Here is a 26,805-nt window from a genome sequence, read left to right on the forward strand (position 1 = left end):
GGAGAAAGTGCCGGCATTCTTTATTGCTGTACTGTAATCACTATTGGAACTGAATATGTCTCATTTATATCGAGGAGGCTGTATTATGATGGTGTGCACAGTGCTCTATTTTACTTGACCTTGATGAAAATTGCATTTACCACATTAATACAGACCCCTAATCACCAGAATGAAACCACTGTTATCATCTTCAATCATTTGTGATCATGTGCTTTAAATCATGTTACTGTTGTCATTGCTTATATTCATTTTTTTAACATTTATTTTAGCTGATGGGTGTGCATTATGCTAATTATATGGATTTTTGTTATTTTCATAATCAGAAAATTATCCTACGTATGTTGTAGATCTCGTTATCACCAAATGCTTCTCCCACCATCTCACAACAAATCAAGATATAGCAATAACCATGAAATATGACAAGTCTCTTTCTTGTGCAAAGACTTTATTTTCATAACTCTGTATATAATAATACCATGATTCACAATGCAAAAATTTTGTCAAGTCTGCCTTGTTTTGATTCATCAATAAACTTACATGATAGAGCTCTACATTGCGTCATTTTACTGTGAAGATTACAAATGTTTATAAAAGAACAGATTACAAAGATGTGGCATTGTTGACAAAATAAAACAGGTTTTCCATGGATTGCCAGGTGCAAGCATGCTACGTGTGAAAGTTTGAATAAAATATTTAGCTTGAAGTGTCTGTGTTTACAAATGTGTCTGCATTAACATGTCCGAGCAAATATGACACGGTCATGTGGCAGACTCCACTTTCACAGAAGTAACTTTAAAAAATCAGAATAGAAATTAGCTGGAAAATGGATGCCATCTTTACAACCAGAATGCTGCCACACCCAAACTGGCCATACCACCACAGGTTACTTATCTCAGCCTGACTACATCAAAGGGGTGGATGGTCTAAGGAGGTTTGTTGATGGTGTAGGAAATTAAATGGTGGCATTTAATGGCATGTGCATCAAAACACTGATTCCCTTTTAGTAGGCCTATTCCAACATTTTTGCAAGAGATCCATGTGAAGAAGTAAAATAAAGAAGTGTATTTCTAGGATTTTCTTGTCGTGAACATGTTTTTACATGGAACGTGATTAAAGCTTTGATCATGTGACTCTCCTTTTACTTTCTTGTCATCATCCCTGTTCAGAATAGTTAAGATTAGTTCAGAAAACATACAACTGATGTGAACATGAGAAACTGGAAATGAATCACACTGAGTCAAATATGAAACATTCTTGATCGAACAATTTCTCAGTTATCAATTTTCCACACTGGCCAGCCATCAATCTTTGCTTACGCATGCCGCAGTCTTAATTCCATTCTGTGAAAGACACTTGAAAATAAAATCTTACACTTTACTATACATGATATGTCCACACATTATAGTGTACATACTAAGGGGTTTGTGACGTACATGTATGTACATAATTATGCTGCACACACAAATATAGGCTTCATGACTTTACATATGGGAGTCTTATTTCATTTTGAGTGACAAAATGGGTCATTTTGCTGGCATTTCTAAATCATTTTTCATTTCCACGATAGGAAACTTCTGCATTTATCCATTCAGATCACATAATATGTTACCTGACATTGTTTAAACCACAAAACAATGTCATGACTCTTAATGGGTAACAAAGGATCAAACAAATCACACTCTTGGAATGTTATCGGTCTGCTCTTTTTTTTTTCTGTAGGAAATGTAAAGATTCATCTAGTCATCAGAAAGAATAACACCACAGCCAAATCAAAATAAGCTATGGAAATATTGATATACTGCACTCTTGCCTTTTAGATTTAACTTGCATGCTCTACCTTTAATTCAGGCAGCCAGTGTTGTGACATGATGAGATCCATAGAAAAGACGAGAAATCATGTCCAGTTTTGCATCTTGCATAACTAACAAATTCTCTGGTAGGCACAACCGTGCCTACATTAGTAGATATTTTACTGCCCAGAAGACAAGACTTGCATACAGGGTCTAGAAAAGTGATATCCTATGATTCCATCAATCCTACTGCCATCCCCTTTACCCATCTTGTTTTACAGTCATAATAAAGAAAAAAAAATATGCAATTTCAAATACAATTTAGACTAGTAGAAAAATTAGAACTTTGTTAAATTCTACATCAACACATCATCTCTTGCCCCCTTCCCCTTTGTCCTCAGGCATTGAATTGGGTGGTATAAATGCATCATTATGTAACAGCCGGTGGTTTAGTGCAAATCTCCCGTAGGATGCATGTATGACATTCAAGCAGTACCTAGTACACTGGCTACGATTCTGAAGTATCAATTAATTTAGATTACTACTGAGGTAAGCAACAAATCTTACACTATGGCATGGTTTGTTAATGACAGGTGAACTTGTCCTAGACCGCCAGTGTTCAGTCATTGTATTGGTCTGCACAGATTTGCATCTAATTTCATAGGTTAACTGGCGGTGGATGTCTTGCCTAGCTCAAATGTGGATGTCTTCCCTAGCTCAGATAAAGACTGCACACAAGCTGCTAAGTTCCAAACAAGCAAATCTTACTGCCTTCCACCCACCAGGTACAGGGATTGAAATGCCTCTGATAACTTACTTTTGGCTCCAACTGATTTTAAGTACAGAAACAATTCAACGTATGCTAGCTATGTACAGAAAAGCAGGTAAAATAAAATATACATCTTGTCTTTTTCATAAGTCTTCATTCATTTCCAAAAGATTTGGTATTTGAAGCATCAGAATGACTACAGCATGTTTAGAAAGCTAAGAACCCAATGCACTACACACTCTAGGCTGACTAAAGTCCGATGATGAATGAACTTGAATGACCAAACACACAGAACAATGTCGAGTCTTTTTTTTTTTTTTTTGCCACTCCTCTACCTCAATGATCAGATATTCCTGCACATATCAATCCATTAATGTCACAACTCATTTCAATCATGCCTGAGTATTCTACAACAAATCCTACAAAAGTGACTCATAGTCATAACATAATTTTTCATTAAAAAAAAGAGAAGAAAAATAAGGTCATGTCATACATGCATAATCATGAATGCACATGATAAAGATGGCACAAAAGAGTTTTAATCTTCTCCTTTCATAGTACAATCACTTTAACCAATCCTATAATTGACTTCACTTTCATGGCGGGGATACCTACTTCATGTGCAATTGGGTGTAAGTTACTTTACATAGTCTATGTGGACATTGTATAGGCAAAGGGAATAATAGAAATGAACAGATGAGCATGTAGTACAAGAAAAATGAATGAAATTCTGTCTATAGTTGGTTACTTAACTCATAGAGCTGATGGCGCTTCTATTACATTACTCTCTCTTACCAACTGAGCATTTAAAATGAGTATCATCTTTCAGAATGAACAACCCTGAAGTTTTTGTCTCACAGGCAAGCAAGTAACTGGACAATTCACACCAAAACAAGCCAATCACATCAAAGGGGACCATATTTGAGTTGCAATGTTTTGGGACATGCAAGAAAGTCATATATCCGTGAGCAAACATTGAAACATCCTCCCTTGTTTTTGCTTTCGATTTTTGCCTTTAACAAGTGGCAACATCAGACAATTCACATAATACTTGTCTACTTGGGATAAATCGACAAATATCAATTACACTTATAAATATGAAGATGTTTGTTTCAAGATTGCTGTCCTTCATGTATCAATTGTTGAAGTGATCTTCAATGCCGGGAATTGATAAATGTACTATTGACACAATCTCTAGTGCATATTATTCCTCTATTAGATTAAACACTGACACTATGAAATTTAATTGACACATTTAGGAAAGCACTTATCGGCTTAAATAGTCTTGCATTATTCTCATTCAAGGATGATAATTCAAATAATGTGTAATAAAACCTATTTGTCTCTATGGCAACAATGCACTGAATGTCCTCAAAAGACACAAAATCTTTTATGTGAAAAATGCAATACATAACCAAGGCTTACATGACTTCTCACATAATGAAAAATATCCATCTTTATCACTGATTTTATTCTAGTCTTGCAGAGCACTTGCACAAATACAAATGACATTCCATGGTTTTTAAATGAAATCACATAACCGAGTACTTCATTAAATCATACTCTTTTTACACTTCTGGCAGAAAAAAAAAAAAAAAAAATTGAAGTGAAATGCATGCCATGCTATGACCATAACCAGCACAGACAGAAGGAGCACTACCTCAACTCTGTTGGTATCACACATCATGGTGCTAAAGGGGTTATTGAGTTTAAAGGACAGGAACAACCAAGAAACATATATGCAAGTACACCTGGTGTAGTCTAAACTGGTCATTAGGCTGCTCTTTTATGAGTGTGATGTATGAGTGACTGTTTTATTGCTGCCACATGCATAGACTTAGGCACAGTCTGATCATGGCTTACATTTTGAGTGCCCACTGGATTCTTAGCTTTGTCCCAAGAATTTTTTTGCAGCTAATTGAAAACCATGTTACCACAATTATATCCAGCCCAGTTCTGTCTTTATTAACAAACACAAATGACAGCTACTATGACTGAATGTAGACACAACTTATTCTTACATTGAAATTTGACTTGCAGGAGAGGTTAAAGGGCAGAGGTGCCTTTTAGCCTAGTTTGGAAGAGTCAGCTGTATTGATGACAAGGTGTTCCAATTCCATATATGACCATCAGGCCTATCTTATACCGCCAGCTAGGATCAAAGATACTCAACTAGGATGAGGATGGTGTAAAAAAAGACAAAATACTAAGATGTGATGTTCCTCAAAACTGCAGAAAGAGAGAGAAAGAGTGAAAAAGAAAGGGTAACATTCATTGTCAGTATTTTCTGTCAATTGTACTCCTGTTCTTAAAAGACATTAATGAGCTGCACAAATTTAGTTTTATGTATGATCCCAAAATCAAGCTACAATAGGCCATCATTTACTAACACGTAGTTCAAAATAGCCAACATTTCAGAAACTAATTTACATTGAAGTACTGTATAAGCTGTTATTTTCGCGAGGGTTTAATTTTCACGAATTTCGCGAATTACAGTTGGATCGCGAATTTAACACGTGAAAATGTCTCCATGTGCCCTGTTAATAGTGCATTAACATAAGCGTCGGCGTCAATTCGCGAAAACAACATCTCGCGAAAATGTCTATGGCCTCGTCATTCGCGAAAATATCTGTACGCGAAAATAACAGCGTATACAGTACATAACAAAATTAACACCATGACAATGTTCTGCAGTCAAATTTAGTTCATAAAGAACCCTCATAGTGACAATACCTATTTGCATGTTAAAGTACTTTACAGTATGAGACATATCAATGAAATGCAAATGGATTTTACATGCTACATGAAACTATCAGTAGTAAACTCAGGAAAAGGGGAAAAAACTGGGTAAGACAGGGAAATTCTTGCCCACTATTTCTCTCTTCACCACCTGAGCATACAACGAATATTGATTTTCATTCTTTTCTGACCAATTTGTATGTAATATGACTTTTTCAACAGACTGTTTACCTTGTGAGTCACATTCTTTTTTCTTTCTCATGAATGACTTAGATAAGCAGGTTTGAATGTAATTTGCATAAAATATTAACACTAAAAGTTATTATCTTATAAGAAAAAGCACATTTACAGTGACTCTGCAAAGAGATGATCAGATGATGTGAATGCCTACCTTCTTAAGGAATTCCTCGGCACAAATCCTGGCTCGGGCATTGATGCACAACTTCATCTCACTGATCTCCTTGTCGATCTCCTCCATGAACTGGATGATGAAGTCCACCAGCTTGTGCTTCAACATGGCCTCTGTGTGGAAGTTGGTGATCAGGAAGCTGATGTCATAACCCTGGAAGAAAGAACAGTTTGAGCAACAATTATACATAATACACTGTATATCACTTACAGATATACAAAATAGAAGATCATTAGTGAGCTGCACCCCCCCCCCCCAAAAAAAAGAGATAAACTTCTAACATAAAACTCCTTGTTGCATGCATTAATTACATGTGTACATGTACACCACTTTGTTGCCTTGCCAAGCAGATGGGCCCTAGGGCTTGCTGGTTTAAAAAAAAAAAAAAATAAATAAAAAAATAAAAAAATAAAAATAAATGACAATTGTATCATATGAAAAGCTTCCAAAACTCTTTCAATTATGTTATGAATAATAATGAGATTTTGGGGTGAAATTTCATGCTATGGCCATTTTGCCGAGCAGGCAATGTCTAACAAACTGCACATATATGAAGTGCTTTGCTACATACAAGTCTACATAGTCTAAGAGCCGAGTCATTCTTATCACTGTCATCATCACTACATCTAATATCATAAGACTGCCAAACACCATGTCCCTCTAAAAGCATACTGACACACAGTGAAAAACATATCTTGAAGACAAAAATCCAGGGCTTGAACTAATTGATGGCCATCGCTGTCTCTTTGCTTGGCCGTGATGCCACCCCCACTCCCCCCCCCCCAAAAAAAAAAAAAAATAAAAATATTCTCAAGGCCATAAATTTACATGCTCCTTTTCTCTTGCCCGTCATGCCCCTTGGCCGTCGTTTCTCTGTCATATCACACATACTGAACGACCAATGAATTTACTCAAGAGTTTTTTTTTTTTTTTTTTACATGAAAGCAGTATTGCTATGTGTGTGTGTGTGTGTGTGTGTGTGTGTGTGTGTGTGTGTTATATTACAATTCTGGTACCAAAGTGCCTTACATTGTGCTACTTGTCATTTCAGAAAAAAAATGGTCTTGGTGCCCTTTTGACCAGAATTAACTGCCCTTTAAAAGTGGCCATAATGTCCTTCGAATAGCCTTGATGCAGCTTGAAATTTGGGCATATCGCAGGCCACTTTGCCCCAAGCTGAAAGTGCCCTTTTAAAAATGGTCTTGACCTTTAAAAATCTTATTTTGAGCCCTGAAAATCATTTACATAAATAACATACATGTAATAACAATTAGAAAATTGCACATACAGTATGTCCCCCAACAAAATTACAATTGGATTTTTCGCATTGATAACACCCAATATGATTAAACTGTCCAAATGCTACATTTAGCATCTTAGCTCTATTTTGCAGAAAACCCCATACAATTTGGTTAAGCAGTCACAGTGAAATGTGGATTGTTGTAAAGAATGTCATGAGTCTGATTCTTCCAAGTTTAGCACTTGGACCCCGTTTACAGTGCGGGGCCGGGCTCGGCCGCGGCTCGGCCGCGGCCGAGTCCGGCCTCAATTGCGCGGCCGAGCCTCGCAATTTTGTCCGTTTACACTGCTGGGCTCGGCCGCGCTTTTGATTCAAACCTTTCAATATTTTGTCGTAGTGGCGCTCTGCTTGTAAACAAACGCAATTTGGTATTGTCTGGTTTTCAGACCCTTTGCCAAATGAATTCCGTGGCGACGAAGTCGCCGTTCGGGCAAAGGCCTTTGCCGAAGGAAAAAATCCTTTGCAGGACAAAACCACCTTAAACTATACTAGTTTTCAACGTTGAGGGGGTTACTGTATCCTGAATAGCGAAAGATACAGGCAGAGGGTTTGGAAGCCAGACTAAAATTGGCCGCGCAATTGGCCGCGCATTTGGCCCAGTTTGCGTTTACACCAAGAAGAGGCCGGGCTCGGCCGCGGCCGAGCCGCGGCCGAGACCACCTCCAGAGCGAGGCCAAATGCGAGGCCAATTTTGGCCTCGCATTTGGCCTTTTGCGCGTTTACACTGAAGCAGGGCTGGGCTCGGCAAATATTGTACCAACATATCAGATGGCAGCTCTGGAATCATCGATACTGAAATACTGACCTCTACTGGTTTTCTTCTGAGGATGAAGAAGTTTTCTGCCCTGAGCATCATGAAGCGGGTGAATTTGTGACAGAGAATCTTTTCAATTTCATCGGCCTGTTAAAGACAAAGAGTAAGACAATTTGACAGAGAGAAAGTATGATGCAAGGATAAAACATTCAGCTCTTTTACTGAGAAGACTCACAGAGATATCACTGTGGAGAAATCTTTCCATTATTCACAAAAGACCAAAAAAAACAAACAAACAAACAAACAAACAAACTTCACTTGGAAAGTTTGAAGGGCATGAAACATTCATTTGGTCAGATCTTTTTTTTTTTTTTCTTTTTTCATCTCATTGCTTCCAACTTTACTGACATCTGAAACAGCCACTGCTTGTTTCACTATAATATGTAACTAAGATGAAATTCACCTCAAGGTCCAAGAGAAATCAGAATATACTCCACAGGCATAACTGTTGGTGGTGGAAGTTTATTATGAATAAAGTCATTACATATTGAACTGGGTGGTGGAAGTAAATTCTGAATAAAAATTACTACCTGTTGACATAGGAGGCAGAAGTATGTGTTATGAATCAAATAACTAACTGTTGATGTGATGGAAGAATATGAATAAAATCACTGATATTTTTTTTTTCATCTGGGTGGTGGATGTCTATCATGAACAAAATCTATACCTATTTACCAGTCTCTAAATGAGGAATCTTCAGAGGTTGTAAAGTCAGATTATGTATCCAATTTCTACATTTTCACAAGAAGAAAACCAGACCTGTAATTCATCACAGAGAGACAGAAGCCCGCTCTAATGCAGCAAAACTTACACAAATAGTGCAACTGATATTGTGTCTTGATTCTCATTCTGAAGAAAATGTGGATCTACAGAAAAAAACATATATTTAATGACATTTGTTGTTCCTGTCCATTCATATCATAAGAAATAGTTTCGCGTTTACAAGGAATTTTTATACATGTATAGGCAAATATAGTGACACAGAAAACTGCATCTGGCTATGCACAAGTTGATCTACATGTACATGGGAAGCTCATACATGTATAAAACTGGTACAATCTTTAGTTTTCTGTAAAACTTGCCTAGTGTGCAGGTCAGAGCATACTGTAGTCTTTATCCCAGACCCACTGGTTTGTCCTCTAGGGATACCTCTAAGGTAGCTACTCACCTGTTTGATAGCGATGCTAATTCTGAGTGAGTTGATGGAGCCCTCTATCAGAACTTTCTCCCTCTCATTTCTGCTGATTATCTGTGGTGCCAATAATAACTCTTTACTACTCCTGTAACATAAAATAGAACAAGTAGAACAAAACTGAGTGAATTTGATCAGGTACGACAATTTGAGACTGGAGTTGGAATTGCAGAATGGAACTGGAGTTACTATCTTCTGGAAGACAGTATTGTTCTCCTTACTGTGAGTTTTCTAATCTTAGAATGACAAATTGAAAGATTTAAAATACAAACAAAACTACAGTATATTCTAAATATTCACAAGTATATCTCCTCATATTGTGAGAGTCATGTTTCTACTGTGCTTTGGAATTGAGAGATTCCATCTCATAAAGCTATTTGAACAGCACTTGAGACATTGCTTATTTCATGTGCCTGGAAATTCAAAACCCCACTTAGACATGTTTGGATGGTCACAAAGTTTAACTATAACACAGTTCTCTGCAGCAAACAAAATGCATGTTGGCCCTTGATCATGTCATAATTTTTATGACAACACTATCAACTATTAACTAACACACTACCAAGAATATTAGGTCAATTTGCTTCCCTAAAGTTAGTTGGTGATCTCATTGCTTTGATATAACACATGTATCATGTATTTGGGCGCCGCACAGTAACCGACCTCAGAAGGTTATAATGGGTAATGTTCAATCTAGTATGAAAATTTTGAACACAGGAGCACCGCAAGGATGCGTCCTGTCCCCAGTACTTTTTTCATTGTACACCAGTGACTGTCGATGTTCCTCAAACCAGTGTAGCATCATAAAATACGCAGATGATACTGTCATCACAGGTTATCTTTCATCTGATGATATTGAAGCATACACCAGCACAGTTGAAAGTTTTGTAAAATGGTGTGATGATCATTTCCTACTGTTAAATGTGTCGAAAACAAAGGAGTTGATCATAGATCACAGACGTAATGCCACTGAGCATAGGGCAGTTACAATTCACGGGGTAGTAGTGGAACAAGTCCAGGAATACAAGTACTTGGGTACGACCATAAGCAACTCACTAAACTGGTCAAAAAATATTGAATCATTGCAGAAAAAAGCAAATCAGAGGCTCTACTTCGTTAGGACCCTGAAAAAGCTCCATGTGGAAGACAGACTTGTTGCTCTATTCTACAACTCCATCATTGAGAGTGTTCTAACTTATAATATTGTGTGTTATTTTGCCCAAGCAACAAAATGTGATTTGAAGAAGCTAAATCGTCCCAGAAAAATAGTCCAACGCTTATTAGGGCTAGACTTCCCATCCCTCGATGATGTCTATCAAGAGAGAGTTGCTTCCATACTGCGGAAGATTATGCAGGACCCCACCCACCCACTCAACGAAAACTTTACCTTCAACCGTTCAGGTATTCGCTTGTGTGTTCCACGTACTCAGAAAACCCGTTTCAGGCAATCGTTCATCCCTAACGCCATACATCTCTATAATGCGCAGGTCCGAAGGTCTGTGTCACACCCGTCATGAATACCTTACCCAGATATCAATTGATTGTAATAATTATGGATAATCTCATTTTTCTTTTGGTGTATCAGATGTAACATTGATGTAACATTACATTGATGACGTAATTCTGAAAATACTTGTGTGTAAGAAGAATCTACTCACACAGACACAGACACACACACGCGCACCCATACACACATACAAAATACATACCACCCTTACACTATATCTCATATTACTCTCAAATGCTATTGCACACACATACATCTCACCATATATATATATATATATATATATATATATATATATATATATATTCGTAACTTAAACTCATATGTTGTAATTAAAGATCATTATATTTTTTTTTTCTTTAAACGAAAACATTATATGAGCAATTATTGAAAGTTTTTTTTTTTATGACTTATATGATACAGAACTTTTTGGCCAAAATTGATTTACAAGACAGTTGTATATTATCCATACTTGGTCTATTTCATATGCTATCCTTATGTTTACATTGGGCAAGCAGAATTATATGTTATGCAATATGTACCTTTGAACTATGATGAATTTGTCAATTTGTAATATGTAATTGAAAATTTGTTTGTCTTGTTCATTATGTGGACTACATGTTAAAAAAAAAACCAGTGAAAAGAGAATTTCCTTTATGGACAATAAAGCAATTCATTCATTCATTCAATTCATTCATTCATATCTGCAAGATAATAAATTATAAGGAATGAACTTTGCACTCTTTTGGCCCAATGAGTGAATGCTGAAGCTAGCTTCTTCCCATGGATGGTGAGCCATGATTTATACTCCTACTTTCACTCTCTCTGCACACTGAATTCTGGAAAAGTCTTTCCTCCCGACTCTGGCTAGCTCCAAATCTCTGCTCTTCAACTTACCTTACTTCAACTTCTGGCTTGTTGTGTCTTTCTACAACCTGTGAGGAGAAATTCTCCAGGCACATAGCAGCGGTCAAGGTTGACCTCACAGCATTCAGGTATGGTCTCAGAGTTGCAGCCTGGTGATCATAACAGACATAATATTCAGTAAACAACAAGGAGTGAAGAGCACCACACTAATGAAACATTTATCAAACAGAAACAAATAAACATTGATGAGACCCCAGGGCCCTGTTTTATGAAGAGTTAAAATTGATTATATAGTTGATTTCAACTGTAAGTCTATGGCAGCCTGTGTGGTAAGGAAATTTAAAATCGATTTTATCTTTTGATAAAACGGGGCCCAGGTAGATCACAGCTTTAAATTTCAAAGTTTTGGTCTTTCATATGCCAAGGCCTGCTAACTTCGCAGATGCAATGTAAAACAAATAAATAAACAAACAAAAAACAATAGTTATATGTTAAAGGCAAAATCACATTTAGGTTAGAATATGAGAAAACTGCTAAATCATACTTAGCATGCTATATCAAATATCAGAAATATACTGTTGAGTAATTGGCAGCTCTAATGCCTTTGACAACAAACTTGAATCCCTGAACATTGTAAATGCCATTAAATACCATGAAGAACAGTTGGTAGATAAAAGTGGCATCACCCTGGATGTCATGACTGCCATTTAATCAAACTTTCTACTTGAACTGAAATACATACAAAGTTAAATGCATGGTACAGCAAGGTAGGTGTTAAAGAAACAACTGCAAAAATATTAATAATATAACATACTTTAAAATAAGCCCCCCCCCCCATCCAAAATAAAAAATAAAGAAATAAAAATGTTGTATTGGCATATTGCATACGGTGAATATAGTAATTTGCAAGGTTTTTATTTTCAGGAATTTTGCACTTCAGATACTATTCATGAATTTAAAAGCCCATAAAATACTAACTCTCATCCCGACATGAATGTGACGTGCATGCATATATTTCTCTGTTTAGTACAGTACTCTACAATGGTGAACTTAACCACTCGCAAAATTGTCCAGAAGTTCAGATTTGCATAAAATTAGACTCATTTAATTTATGGCGTATAAAGTAATCTGTCCAACCCTGAAAATATCCCTAATATTTTGTTTGTTTGTTTATTAACTTGCTATTGACGTCACGCATGTTTGTGTTGCCTTTGCAATGGCATTTGAGTTTCCGGTGCAGAAATCCCACAGTTTTACACACAGAGTACCTTTTCCCCGTCTTACCCTGTTGGAGACGAGACCCTACAACACTCGGGCAGGTGTCTATGGGAAATGCGTATTAGAGCAAAATCAGTCCGTCCTCAACAGGTTAAAATATGTGCTTAGAGAGTTTCGCTGAGAGGTTCATCTCCTCTTCTTCTGTTTATGCAAGTATGCCCAATGGCTGCTTGTTTGGGCAATATCCGTGTCCATATTACTGCAAATCTCATTCCAGGAAACCCTTGCAAAGTACATGCATGCTCCATGAAAAATAATAATAATTCACACACAAAACCCGCTCAGAAAACTGGCCATAACCTTACATGTACCCGTTTTTCAGTGATTCATTGCTCTTAAATACATTTGTGTGCATTTTTTTGTTGTTGCCCTTATGTAGTTATATCATTGTCATCATGAATTAAATGATTACCTGGTATCATACTTCAAGTATTATACATGCACCTGACAGCAACTAAAGATCCGTAAGGTTGACTGATCATGAAATGAGGGAAGGCATAACATGGCTGATCTGTAGTATGACACTCACTTCCTCCTACGGAGTCATTTACAACACCATAGAATATGAGGAACACCTTCTACCGTATACAGCCTCACAGCGTAAGTAACACTATGTGAAACAGAACACAGTGAGACGAACACATGTGGGCCAGATTTATCTCCCTATTTCCTTCTTACCACTTACATTAAGGAAACTATCTACAGCGTAAGCTTCACTTGTGCACTGCACTGTCAATTCCCACTTGTCTGCTGGTATCTAAACTTCCTCTTCACCTTACAATAAGTCTCCTCTAACCCATTTTCTTTACATGAGATTAGAAATCCCTCTCTGTTTATCTCCATTATCTCTGTTTTCCCTTTTTTTTTTTTTGATCTATAGCAAGTAAAGTACGTTTCCTTTTCTGTTCTTGCTAATCTCCTGATGTCACTCCTTCAAAATATAGAACTCTGTTTTCCATTCTCTACACCTTTGATCATTTATTCTTTCTCTTTCTCTCTCCTGCATATCTAAAAAGTATAAATATAATCTATTTTTTTTCACAAACATGAACATATCCACTCACGAACACAATTATCCATATAAAAAGAGGTATCCTGCACACAAAAACAAAAAACACAGCAGAAAAAAGACACTATAAATAGGCAAGTCCAGGAAGCTAACCATTTGAATTGCATGGGAGACAGGGTGCAAGTATGGATTGTCACCAAATGAGGGCTGCTGTACAAATCTTTATAATATGCCTCCTGTTCAGATGCAAGCCAAATACCAAAACTCGATAAAGAAACAACGTATAAAGAATCGTCGTATAGCCGACAGATTGTTCTGACTCTAATCTTGACCGTTGCATATGGATGCCCTGTGGGAAACTGCACGTGTCGTTATGGTCATGACATTGCCTCTAGTGAGAGGAGTATGGTCACCTTTCATGCGCTCACATAAAGCCCCACCCATTCATACCGTTCTATGATCACCATATGTTCAGACGTACAAGGAATGCTGACTCGCTATCGAGTTCTAGTTCAAAACAATGCTCTGACTATTGTTTTGTTAAACATCGTTTCGTTATAGGCCTACATTGTTTCGTTAGTCAGCGTTCAGACATATATAAATACTTCGCATAGCTTACTGTTTTAGTATAAATTTTTTGCATCTGAACACCCTATTACTGTGTTAGTGTGAACACATAAAAAATGAGACCCATCAAGATGTGCTGGAGGGAAGTGCCTGGAATGAGTAAGCCAGCCTTTCTGTTTCAAAGCCATATGGCAGTCTATGGCATGAACTAATAGCTCCTGAGTTAAGGTGGCTTCTGTATGTACATGGACTGTACACATTTACCTGATGTGCAGTGCTATATAATGGGATGTACAATATATTGCAAAATGTTAAAAAAAAAAAAAAAAAAAAAAAATCAAAGAAAGAAAAAAGGAGGGGGTAGAGGTATAAACTAAATACAACTTGTAAGATATCTAACAAAGTGTCTATTAAACAAATTAGGATGAAAATTGGGATTCAGTGTTGGTGAGTACATGCTAGTCAGTTTCACTGCAAGTACAATTTGTACTGTACAATGTATGTGCATATTTCTTCCCTTGTACCCAATAAAGGCTTATTGGAAGGGGGTATACAGTATGTGAGTGGCAGACTACCATGAATACTGCATGTATTGTAAATGCGGTATCTTTATAGCAGTGTTTTTGTTTTCATAAACCCCAAGAGTCAATGACTATTCAGGAAAATATTGCTTTCTGTAAAAAGCATACAGTACTGTATGCATTGTACATCTTCAAGGTGGGAAATTGCTCACTACTCTCTAAAAAAGTGATACTTCTCTTTCATCTTGTCAATGTCATCACCAATCTGAAATTCAACCATTTGCCAATTTTTCTTACAAGTTCTTTTGAAATATACATATTGTATAATACAGTAAGAGAATGTGACACACATTTGTACACCTTAATATTGTAGGAGTACATAGCCAGAACATACAGTACATACATGTACAACAATGTAAACTGTGTATGTACAATCATTAGGTAAAAAATTTCAACTCTCAGTTGAATTTCATTGTCTAATATTTGAATCACATTTTGCTTTGAATCACAAACTGATCCTTTGAAGAAGAGCTACAGCAAACAAGTCTTCGATATAGCAAGGTATATCAAGGAATTGATGCAATGCAGACTTCTACATGTACAATGTATGCTTGAAGCCCCCAAATATGATGCTAACAATTACGTTTTAAAATTTTTTGTTGTTGTCAGTGAATTGAGTGGGTGGGAGAACCAGCCGAGAATGTGTTACAATGCAGCATCAGATTCCATTACATACATTTTATAACAGTACATCAAACCACTTTCACAGTACATTGGTCACCACTTACATGTAATTGGGAGGGGTTAGGAGACAAGTTTTTCTCCCATTCATGCAGTGCTCCACACAACATGAAGCCCAGTATGTCGGCATTGCACTAAACCATGCATATCATAGTTATTAAAGGCATAATTTACCATTTGCAGATGAAAGCATTAGTACTATAAAATAGTTCTAAAATGTGAGTTAGGGATAGAAACAACCACTGTCAAAATTTGAATCCGTATAATCGATGTTAAGTGTTGTTAAATACACAAAATGTGAACAATAGTTATAATAAAAAAATTTCCAGACTAAACCGTATACAGTTACGGTTTATTGAGAAAAACCCTGATATCTCCTTATATTTTAGGTTTTATTGCAAATATTTCATATGGTGGGATGTTTTATGATACAACAGACCTACACATATGCATCAAATATGATATCTTGAAAATTTTGAAATCACTGCTCCCAAAGGTAAACTGGACTTTTAAACCCACTGATAACCAGAAAAACAACTACACATGCGCTATGACAGGCAGATACATACGCCCGAATTCACGAAGGTGGAACAATTGAAACTATGTCTATGGTTTAAACCATGGAAAATTTGTATAGAGCGCCAAGTGTCGCATGGCCTATTACAAAATCAGTCATTTTGTCAATGAAATGACTGATTTTGTAATGAAATAGGCCATGCGACACTTGCCTTTCGTCGATGAAATGACTTTCTTTTCTATCTTTTCTTTCATTTTCAGGTATTCCTAACTTTCCCTTTCCTTCAGTACAATCATTTCTTTGTGGGTTTCCTCTTGTCTAACTTTCTCAATTTCAATTTCCTATTCAATCTTACTTTCTGCCTACTAGGCCATCTACATTGTTGTTGGTTTTTTTTGTTTCCTTCATGAGTTATCTTTCCTTCCATCTACCTTTCTTTCCTCTCCAATATCTTTTTCCTATGTTTTGTTCTAATGTATCCATTACTTCATTTCCTTTTTAACTTGTATAATCCTTTCTTTCCTTCCACCTACCTGGTTCTTTCCTCTCTAATATCTTGTTCCTGTCTTTTGTTCTGATAAATCTGTTTCTTCTTTTTCTTTTCAACCTGTATACATGTAGAAAATGCACTGTATACGCCAATATTTTCGCATACAGATATTTTCGGGAATCACAGTATCAGTGGCATTTTCGCGAATCACGGTATCAGTGGCATTTTCGCGTGTTGTTAAATTCGCAATTTTGTCATCAATTTGTACAGAAGGTATGACGGGGTAATATTTTCGCGTGTCTTTAATTTGGCGATCAGCCCAAAGCTCGCGAATTCGTGAAAATAAAACCCTGCAGAAATACAAATGTAACAGCTTATACAGTAATTCTTTCTTTCTTTCCTCTTTGCTTTCATCCGGTTTTGATCCATCTCCTATTCTACCATTCTCACTGTAGGGCTTTTTTTTTTCCTTCAATCTTTAATTCTTCTATGCTTTCTGCTTTTTTTTTTTTCAGACATGTCCATCTCTCCCTTGCTTTACTTAATCACGCAAATTTCTCTTCTTGCTTTCCTCCCATTATCTTTTGTTTTTATTTTAAGTGTACAATGTACTTTCTATTTTGCAAACCTTTTGTTTCATTGTTTCCAAGTTTACCTTTTTTGTATTTTTTCATTCATTTCCTTTCCCTCTTTTCCTACCCTTTCTCTTTATATTCTGTCACCCTTGTCTTCTAACTACATTTTCACAATCTTCTTTCATTCCCACACACACCCACCTGCACACATACACACACACATATAACATATTGTACACATACGACGTGAACAACACCCCAAAACCTCAATCAATCGCTACTGCAAAACTCAGTACAAACTGAGGGAAAGGCGGAAAAACATGTTTATCTTTGTAAAGATAACAAAGAAGTATTACTAGAACTTGCTGTGATTGCTATGACAGAGATCGCTACATTCAGATCAATCGTTGTGCTCACTGCTGTGCCATGAACATGTTTTGTATATCACCATGCTGCGCCATCTGCTCCTATGCAACGCAGTTATCGCAGAGGGAACAAGGCTAGCTGCGATCGGCATATTCCAACAGGTGCAAAAGTGTCAAAACAGCAAAAAATTCATTTCTTCTGGACTTCGATTTTACACAATCATGCAAATATTCATAGTTGTTTCATATTTAGAGCGAGTTTGTGCGTGCATTTCACGTTTGAAGATCAGTTCAATTGACAAGGAGGTGTGAAAGAATCAAATACCTCCTACTCGTATCTAGAGTCTATGTATTATTACTATTCTCAATCAGCTCATTAACATACATACATTATTGACATGTCATTAAAATTTAAATATTTTGTCATTAGCTACTGAGCCACTGGCTCTGCACACATCAGAGCCTTGTGAGCCTCTGAATGTACAGAAAAAGTTCATATATCTATAATCTAAAAAGTAAGAAAGTAGATCTATGTAACAATACAAATGTATACTCCATCAGTATGGCCACAATTTGCACAAGGTAATAGAAGCATGTTAACACAGTCACAAACACTCGAGTCGATACCCACACTATTCAGCATGACATGGCGCATAAGCATGGCATGAAATGACTATGAATGTTGTTTGCCCCTTTGAAAGCAAATCTCAATTGCTGTCATAGCTTGTGAGTTTGACTACACAACATTTCTGCTAAAAGGAGTGTCAGCAGTATTTCCAGTACTCTACAAGGACCAAGAAAGCAAGTTGTGTGTGTCAATATTATCATACCGGAAGTTCCTACAGGCTACAGTACAAGCTACGCCGCCGTTGTTGCCGCTTTAACCTGCGGCGTGCACTAGGCCAAGATACTGTTCTCTTGCTTGCCTTGCTTCGCGCGGGTACATGTGTGTAAAGCATAGAGCTGTATTTACGTATAATAGAGCTCTATGGTGTAAAGAGACTAGGACAGACAGCTCTTTCCGCGTTACTAAAAGGTCCTTGCTTTTGGGTTACTCAAAGAGGCAGAACCAGTTACTATAAATTTCAAATCATATGACTTCATGCGATTTCATCAAGTTGACACATATGCAATTAATGCTAAATAAGACACAAAACTTACCATTTTGGAGTATACTTCCTATGTATGTCGCCGAAGGAAACGCCCGGCCTCCAACACGGTAGCATAGAGAAACACATAAAATCGTATTGGCTGTAATTGAACAAGTGAGGGCGCTAAAGATAGTGACGCGATCACAAGTGGGTGTGTGATAGGGTGATGATACCCAGTCAGAGTGACACTGACACAAAATCTTTGCTAGTGATATATTAGCGTGATTTTTTTTTTTTTTTTTTTTTGACGTGAAGTTCCTTGATTTATATTTATCACTGGAATTGTACTGAATTTGCCAAAAAGAGGAGTTTTAAAGGTGGATTATAGTTGCAAAATATACAAAAATATACAACTCGCTTTTTTGTATTAAGCTGAAGGAAAACTTTTGAAGCAATGCCACTCTTTTATCTATCTCATGAATGCAGAAGACTTTCCACTGTTCAGAAAGACCATGGTAAAACTCATAAATTTTAAAGAATCTTCCACAGTTTTATTATCCTATTCTGATTATCCAAATCAACCTTAGGTTGATGTTCATTGTACGAGTGGTTGGAAAATTCCTCTCTTCATTTCTGCGTGTCATTAGATACAATATGGCTGTATATGATTTATTTACTTTTCTCTCTTTTCTCAGTAGGCTATATATCAGCTGTCGAAAATAAAGATAGGTCCACCATACAAGGCATTCAGACCTCACGAAGTTGTCATTTCATAATTATATACCATATCTGAAGTAGGCCTACTGTTTTGCACGATCAGAACTACATTGTAATTCTCACCATAGACATAACGATATGATGCTCTCTGTGCGACGCATAGTGCATTAGTTTACATACACTCTAACAAATACTTTAAATGGTATATCCAACATTATAAATGTCACTTTTCGAACCTTTGGTAAATGTTAGCTTTAACACTGAAAATATTGAATTTACCGTTTCAATCTTTAGAGTGTAGATCGCCATTACAAACTATAGCCAAGGCTAGGAAAGTTATTTAAAATCAGCCGGAGGATCAGAGTAAAGTGATAATAGGCCCCCTACGCATTAATTCTTTATAAACACAAATAGACATGACAAACGGGACTACGGGAAAATCACGCTCAAACAAGGAGTGAACAGGTGCATGTACATGGACATGTACATGTACATCATATGTATCTTTTTTTTTCTTCTTCTTCTTTTTCCTTTTGTTACTGTCAATATGCTGGTTTTGTTTATGTTATTGTGTTTTCTAGTCTTCTAGTCTTTTTGTATGAATAGCACAAGTGCGCTTAGAAACGCCAGTATCCCTATGAAGCGCCATATAAATGCAATTATTATTACATGTATTATTATTATTATTATTATTATTATTATTATTATTATTATTATTATTATTATTATTATTATTATTATTATTATTATTATTATTATGATGATGATGATGATGATGATGATGATGTATCAAATTTTGTATCGAGTCCCCTGACAACTGCAGTCTAATTTCCAGACTCTACCAATGAAAAATAATTTCTTGGCGAACTAATCGATTGCGCGAGGTTAGTCAGTTAGGGGCAAAGAGGTTCTACATGATTATAGAACCTCTTTGGTTAGGGGCTCCCTGCATGGTCGCAGACGATTAGTAATGTTGTCTCACTCATTATTTTCCTTTGATGTTCACTTCCCGATTATATCATATAAACATCTGGATTTCAGGCTAGATGTACACACCAGTGCACGTACCATTGTCCTCCATGTAACACAGCTTTACGCACCGTGACACGCAGAGACCTGAGCGCGGATAAATTGAACTTACGTAAATGCAAAACAACACGTTACCACACTTCAGTGTATTGGCGCATGGCGTTCTGACAGAGAACTATATCACAGAGATACAAATTGCGTAACAATGATTCTTCAAGAGCGAAAGGTTTATACCAGTTTGGCAACCCTCTGTTTATAACCCTGTTGGCTAGCTGCTGCTTTCCGTGCCAAGACCACTATTCACCAGCCAAAAGGACACAATCATGCACACATGATTTGGATGCTTATCGATCGGAGCAGGTGAATTAGAGCCGACTGGAAAACACCTCGCTGTAGACTGACATCTGGGTAAATCAGGTAAGAGTGATCGACGTCTTGGAAGACCATGCATATGCAGCTACACATGGTCGTATGCCGGGATTTTTCGGGGGGGGGGGGGTATATTCATTGATTGAGGATATTTCCTCCCCTAGATGTTGGTATTAAGCCCAGAATATGCAACTTACATTTGTATATCTTATACCATATACCATGAATGAGTTTAATAAATTAACACAGATGACTCCTCGCTATTCTGCCAAAGAGTTTTGGAGGTTTCCATCACCTCGCTGCTATTCAAACCCGAATGTGCTGGACCACCAGGGAGGTGAAAGGGAGAATAGACACAAAGAGCTAGAGTGGGAGGGGAGGGTGAGGGGGGGGGGGGGGGGGGGTGTCCCCCGAGTCCCATGGTGAGAACTTTTTGCATTTTGATGTTGCAAATGGTGCAATTTGATGCATGTTTTTGCGTGTTTTATCGACTTGAAACAGTCCCACTTGTTTTAAGGTAGCAGTATACTAGTACAAGTATTTTGATGTACATTATTATCGAACAATTTGCCTATAAAATGGTATCATTTAAATAAACTTCTTGTATTAATTCTTACACTGAATGTCATGAACGCGACTGAGCCCGAGCGAGCGGAGCGAGCGAGGGGGAGGGGAGGGTGTTGGAGGGGGTGTCCCCCTCCTACGGTGAGAACTTTTTTGCATTTTGCTGTTGCAAATGGTGCCATTTGATGCATGTTTTTGCGTATTTTATCGACTTGAAACAGTCCCACTTGTTTAAGGTAGCAGTATATTTTGATGTACGGTATCATTTAAATAAACTTCTTGTATTAATTCTTACGATGAATATCATGAACGCTGTCTGTTCAAACAGAAAAAGCATGCACACAAGGATTTAGATAAGGGGCATTTATCCTCCCACACGCAGGTGATTTTGCATTTTCAGCCCTGAAATTCAGCGATTTGGTGCAAACTTTTGGTGCAATACTTACATTTTTTTTCCAGTGACGAATGATAATTGAAATAGATAGGGCTTTTTCAGGGAAGAGTTAAAATCATGGAATTTAGCTATTTATTGTGCATCATCTCTGTGTATACGTACAAAGTCTAGTGAGGTATAGCCTTTTGTCAAGGCCCTCTCGCTGTATGGTGAAGAGAGCCCGGCTGAGTGGGGTTGCGCGCTGGCGCGCTCGGCTGGGCTCGCTTCGCTCGCCCATTACAGCGAGAGGGCCTTGACAAAAGGCTAAGTGAGGTAGAGCTTAGGGGAGGGTGTATGAGGATGAAGCGATCTGGAGCACACTTTTTGTGGAAAAATCGGAAATTGTTTTGTTTTTCCTCCTCCCAAGTCCCCGGTCCAAATCTTAGAGGGGGTGGGGGGGGGGGGGGGCGACCGCACCTCCACCCCCCCCCCCCCGGCTACGCCAGTGCCTACCACTAGGAGTTATGTAACTCCTTGGCCCAATGTATACACAGCCCTGACGCTCACAGAAGTTGCGCACGGCTTCTGGTCAGGATAAAGAAGTACACACGTACACAGCGAGAGTTACTGGTTAAAACTATGGGCAGATCGAGGTGACTCCAAAAGCTTGTGTCCCTGTATGTTTTTTATCAGATGACCTTTATCTGGTCATGCGCAGAATGTAAATTCGAACTGTCTTTTCCTATGCTTTACATTACTGATAGGTAGGTGCCTATAACCTGAGTCCCCAATTTATGAAATGATTAGCTATAATCGTCACCTTAATATGCATTATTTACAACACACACACACACACACACACGCGACTGTTTATTCACGTGTGTATCAATCTTTATTTCAGTCGTAAGAAGACATAATGTTCACATTCATTCAAAAAACAGAAACTATATGGATATTGTGGTGTAAATGTAATGTTTGTTTCATAATTTCGTTGATATCCTGACGATGTTTGTACAATGAGGCCCCTTACCGGGAAGCTGTGACTAACATCGAATATTTTTGTATTCATCAACATTATGCAGTTCTGCATGTGACGTCATAAAAGGAGAATGCCGGAGGGTCCCTGCGTCCGACGATGGGGCGATACGGCTCGCCAGTTTCTTCATAAAGAAATCGTGAACGTCTCAGGAACCAGCAAGGTTGTCGACCATGAGAACTGGAAGGGAGCTAGGATTAATGACGTCACTGTTTACGGCAAGCAGTTATTTTTCCAACTCGTCAAGACGAGTTATGATGGCACGGAGAAAGGAAAGAGAGGCAGAACGACTGAGAATTCGACAAGTGAAACCACAAAAACCTCGTCTGTGCCGCATGATGCTTCTATTTGGTACAGGTACCACTTCCTGATGTGGGGCAGCTTACGAGCAAATGAGTACAAGGGTCCATCCAAGCGATCCAAAACACAAGTTGCGCCAAAGCCGATGATCGAATTTCACTTCCCCGACAAAAGTTTTCTTGTTTTCTACGGTGGGAGCGTACGCGTTGTGGATGGCCCCTGCGACGACGAGGGTATTGATGTTCTGTCGAGTACATTCGACATCGAGAAGGCGACAGCCGCGATTCTGAGGCCATTTCCACTGTGCTACACCATCATGGATCAGGCGCACTTCGCTGGAGCCGGCAACATTGTCAAGAATGAGGTTCTCTACGCGTGTCGCATGCATCCCCTTGAGCTAGGGTGTAACTTGACGCGGACACAAGCCGCTGCCGTTGCCCAAGAGGTGGTGCGCTTCACCAAGGACTGGCAGAAGTGGGAGGAGGAATCGTCGGGATACCAGCGATTTGGAACGTGGATGAAGATGTACTGGAAGTTTCAGTGCCCCGATGGACACAAGACAAAGAGAGGATGGTTTGGTGATAAGCTGAAGAGGATGACTGTTTGGTGTCCAGAGTGCCAACCTCTGAGAATTGAGAGCGATATTGCCACTGAGGAAATGATGGATCCGGGTAAGAAAAAGAAGGGCATAAAGGTCGATTCTCTAGAAGAAGACAATGATCAATCTCCTGACAAAACTAGGGAAAGGAAAGAAAAACGGAGACGTGTACCTGTTAAAGACAAGAAAAAAGGAATATCAAAGCGTCGCACTTCACATGAAAGGACACCCCAGCTGGCAAACGACATTGAAAAGAAAGGACTCGAGAATGCGAGCACAGTACAAAGCAATCGGAAGAGAGCTTCACAAAGAGGAGAGCAAGAAACTGTCAATAAAAGTGCTCAATGTTGTGAAATTCCTTCCAAACGAAGGAAGAAAAATATTGAAGGAGATATGACAGAAGGAAAGAGAGCAAGAAGAGGACAGCGTCAAAAATCTCATCAAGATGTATCGATAAAATCGAAAACAGCTGTAGCTGTTGGTGAACTTGTAGAGGCCGAGTCTGCCTCCAAATCGACGAGGAAGCAAGCGAGAGTCAGGTTGCGCACAAACCCAAACGGAGATGTTGTGTCCAGGTTTGCTCTCGAGACACCTGCAGTCAAAGTTGAAAGTCAAGAAAGCATTAAAAATGGTGTTGATGTCGAGACTAACGCAGTTCTCTCAAGTGATGGCCTAACTCCAAATAAACGAAAGTGTTCCAGGAAAAGAAAGCTAGCTGAAGGAGCTGGAGGATTTGCCCGTCAATTCCCAGATGTGACAGTTAAAGAATCAATTGGAAGAGGGAAAGTGTCTTTGACGAAAGAGGTCGGAAAGATGGAAACGAAGACACAAACTCAGAGCAGTACGGAAGGAATAAGAAGGAGTACAAGGCTAAAGCGCAAAGTTTTTGACAAATGATCCAGCGATGTTTTCTGCATGCATACCGAGTCCTGTGTGAACACCAGGCTAATAAACGAAGTACTGCCAGTAGGGAGTGGAGGAAACACACATAGGGCCTACACACTAAAATCAGTTGTGAGCCTTCCGATGAGAACACGTGTAATTCATACCCTTGAAAAATGATGTTTGTTCATCAGAAGTGATAGTTTAGTGCAGTATCATGGGACTGTATTTTATTGAAATCCTCCCGAATACAACAGAGATGGGAGTCCTCGTGAGAAACGCTGGTAAACTGTTGCACCCTTTCTCCTTGACTGTTGATTCTACCTGAAGGAAGTACACAAGATGTTCATTCTACAGTCCAATGGTAATGCCTGAAAAAAAAAAAAGAGCTCGTGAGCTTCACAGTTCGTCATTAACATGCACAACCGTGTTGTATGCCAATCAGAGAGCAGAAGAAAAACCCACAAGAAATCAACAAAGAAAAATATGAAGTAGTCGATAACCCAGACTTTGGACTACACGTATACGTATATCCCTATCATGTAAATAATTTTCCTGGTACATTGCCTTGTTTGTTTCTGTGTGTGTGTGTGTGTGTGTGTGTGTGTTTGTATGTGTTTCTGCGAATATTTTCGCAACTTGGAGGAATTACCATGCATCCTCTAGAGGTCTGCACAATTTCAAGCAAAATTCGTGAAGGTCAGAGCAGATTGATTCAATGTGTACATTCACGCTTTTCGATGTTCAATTGAATTCGTTGTCTGTGTGCGTTCAACCAGAACACATTACACTTGATTGATAAACAGTTTTTACAAATGCTAATTGAACGAATGGTGAGAAAGGAAATAGGATATGTTTTGATACCGCTCAAGGAAGAATATCATCAGCGTCACCAGAATTTCATGAACCCAGTCGAAATGCTTGATACATAATAGGTACAGTACATGACATTGTATTACGGTGAGCGAAAATAGGATTGCGAATCTTCCATGCATAATATTAGGAGTGAACTTAATTTTCTTGAATGTTCTTCGTGTTTACCCATACAGTTTACTTATGAATTTTGACTGATCGGGTTATGAATAGGTACAATAATAGTACGACGATACGTATGTGATCTACTACAATACTTTAAGGACTGTAGGCGTGCTGTTCACCAGTAGGCCTGGTTTATTACCGGTATATATATTTTTTCTGTATATTTGATTTGGGAGACTGATGGAAATCAGATGTAGAGTTAATATATTGAATACAAAGAACAGCTATACTAGTATTTAGATGTTCAAACATGAGCTCACAAAGACCTCTAAAAAATCAACAGAAGCCGATTATTATTTTCTCAGTAGGCCCTACATGTAGGGCCTATAACATTGTTCTAACGTATAGAGCGTTAACTTAGTTGTTGTTTTTTCAAATATTGAGTTCTAATCTGATGATTTTTGGACTATTACGTAATAGTAACGTACACGTAAATTGGGGAAATACTGGCATAACACTTTCCTGTTACAAAGAGTGAACTGTGTGGGGGAGATGATTGCACGAGAATCTATAAAGCTTGACTGCTGTTGTATACAATGTACATGTACTACAGTTTGGTGTCCTCGCCAGCTCGCCAGTGCCAGTGCGCCCTCATGGATTAAAAAGAGAACAATCTGTCGGACATTATTTTCATGTACCTCACCACCACAGGGCTGGGGGTGAGATGTCAGAGTACGCTTGCATACCTGTACATCCAACTGGTTGGATCTTGTGTGTATTGTGTAGTGACGGTCTATAGAAGCTCGGTTATTAGCGAGTCAATGCTTCGAATCTATACCCACTTACCCCTTTCCTAATTGTAGAGGGAGGGTTTAATCGTTTGATGACCAGCACCAGAATTACGTGAAAAATGCAGATCTATGACATGGAAATTATGACGGGAAAAATGATACTTGTGGGAAGGAAAAGGTGGCCTAGATGGAGTTGTCGTGACTTGTTTGCTTATCTAAAAGGGGTTGCGAAACGCGCGGGGGGGGGGGGGGGAGCTGGGGATGGAGGGAACGCCGTTCATTAACTTACCCAACCCCGGCACCCCCTCCCCCTCCCCCCCCCCCCCCCCTCCCCCCTCCCCGAAAAAAAAACAACAACACACAAACGAACAAACAGATAAACAAACAAACACAAACAAACAAAAAACCGTTCTTCGGACCCTGGTGTGTGACAATCGTTCTAAATGTAAGCATCTAAACTGTACATCTTAAGTGTAGTGTACGTGTAGGAGAAGGCAACACTTTAAAGCAAATTCGTATAATAAGAGACAAGACCATCTCTGCACGGTCTGTGTGGGACCCGCTAAACTACTCGGTTTCGATTTGATGGAATTTTTGCGAGATCTGGGCTAAATTACTAACAAAAAG

At 38.3% G+C, this 26,805-nt stretch overlaps 2 protein-coding genes across 2 annotated transcripts; one reads left to right on the forward strand and one right to left on the reverse strand.

Moving 5' to 3' along the window:
* Nucleotides 1-277: 277 nt before the first annotated feature.
* Nucleotides 278-18,667, reverse strand: LOC140246321 (actin-related protein 2/3 complex subunit 4). The gene is made up of 6 exons (XM_072325795.1): nt 18,612-18,667; nt 11,418-11,536; nt 8,990-9,101; nt 7,813-7,908; nt 5,690-5,860; nt 278-4,788 (listed from the first exon to the last, which is right to left on the reverse strand). The coding sequence occupies exons 1-6, from the start codon at nt 18,612-18,614 to the stop codon at nt 4,783-4,785; spliced, it is 507 nt and encodes a 168-aa protein (XP_072181896.1). The 5' UTR covers nt 18,615-18,667; the 3' UTR covers nt 278-4,782.
* A 4,023-nt stretch (nt 18,668-22,690) lies between these two features.
* On the forward strand, nt 22,691-24,689 carry LOC140246087 (uncharacterized). Its single transcript, XM_072325534.1, has one exon. It carries the CDS (start codon nt 22,703-22,705, stop codon nt 24,422-24,424), a length of 1,722 nt encoding a protein of 573 aa, XP_072181635.1. The 5' UTR covers nt 22,691-22,702; the 3' UTR covers nt 24,425-24,689.
* The last annotated feature ends 2,116 nt before the right edge of the window (nt 24,690-26,805 follow it).

Source organism: Diadema setosum, chromosome 2, assembly GCF_964275005.1.
Source record: "Diadema setosum chromosome 2, eeDiaSeto1, whole genome shotgun sequence".
NCBI classification, from domain to species: Eukaryota; Metazoa; Echinodermata; class Echinoidea; order Diadematoida; family Diadematidae; genus Diadema; species Diadema setosum.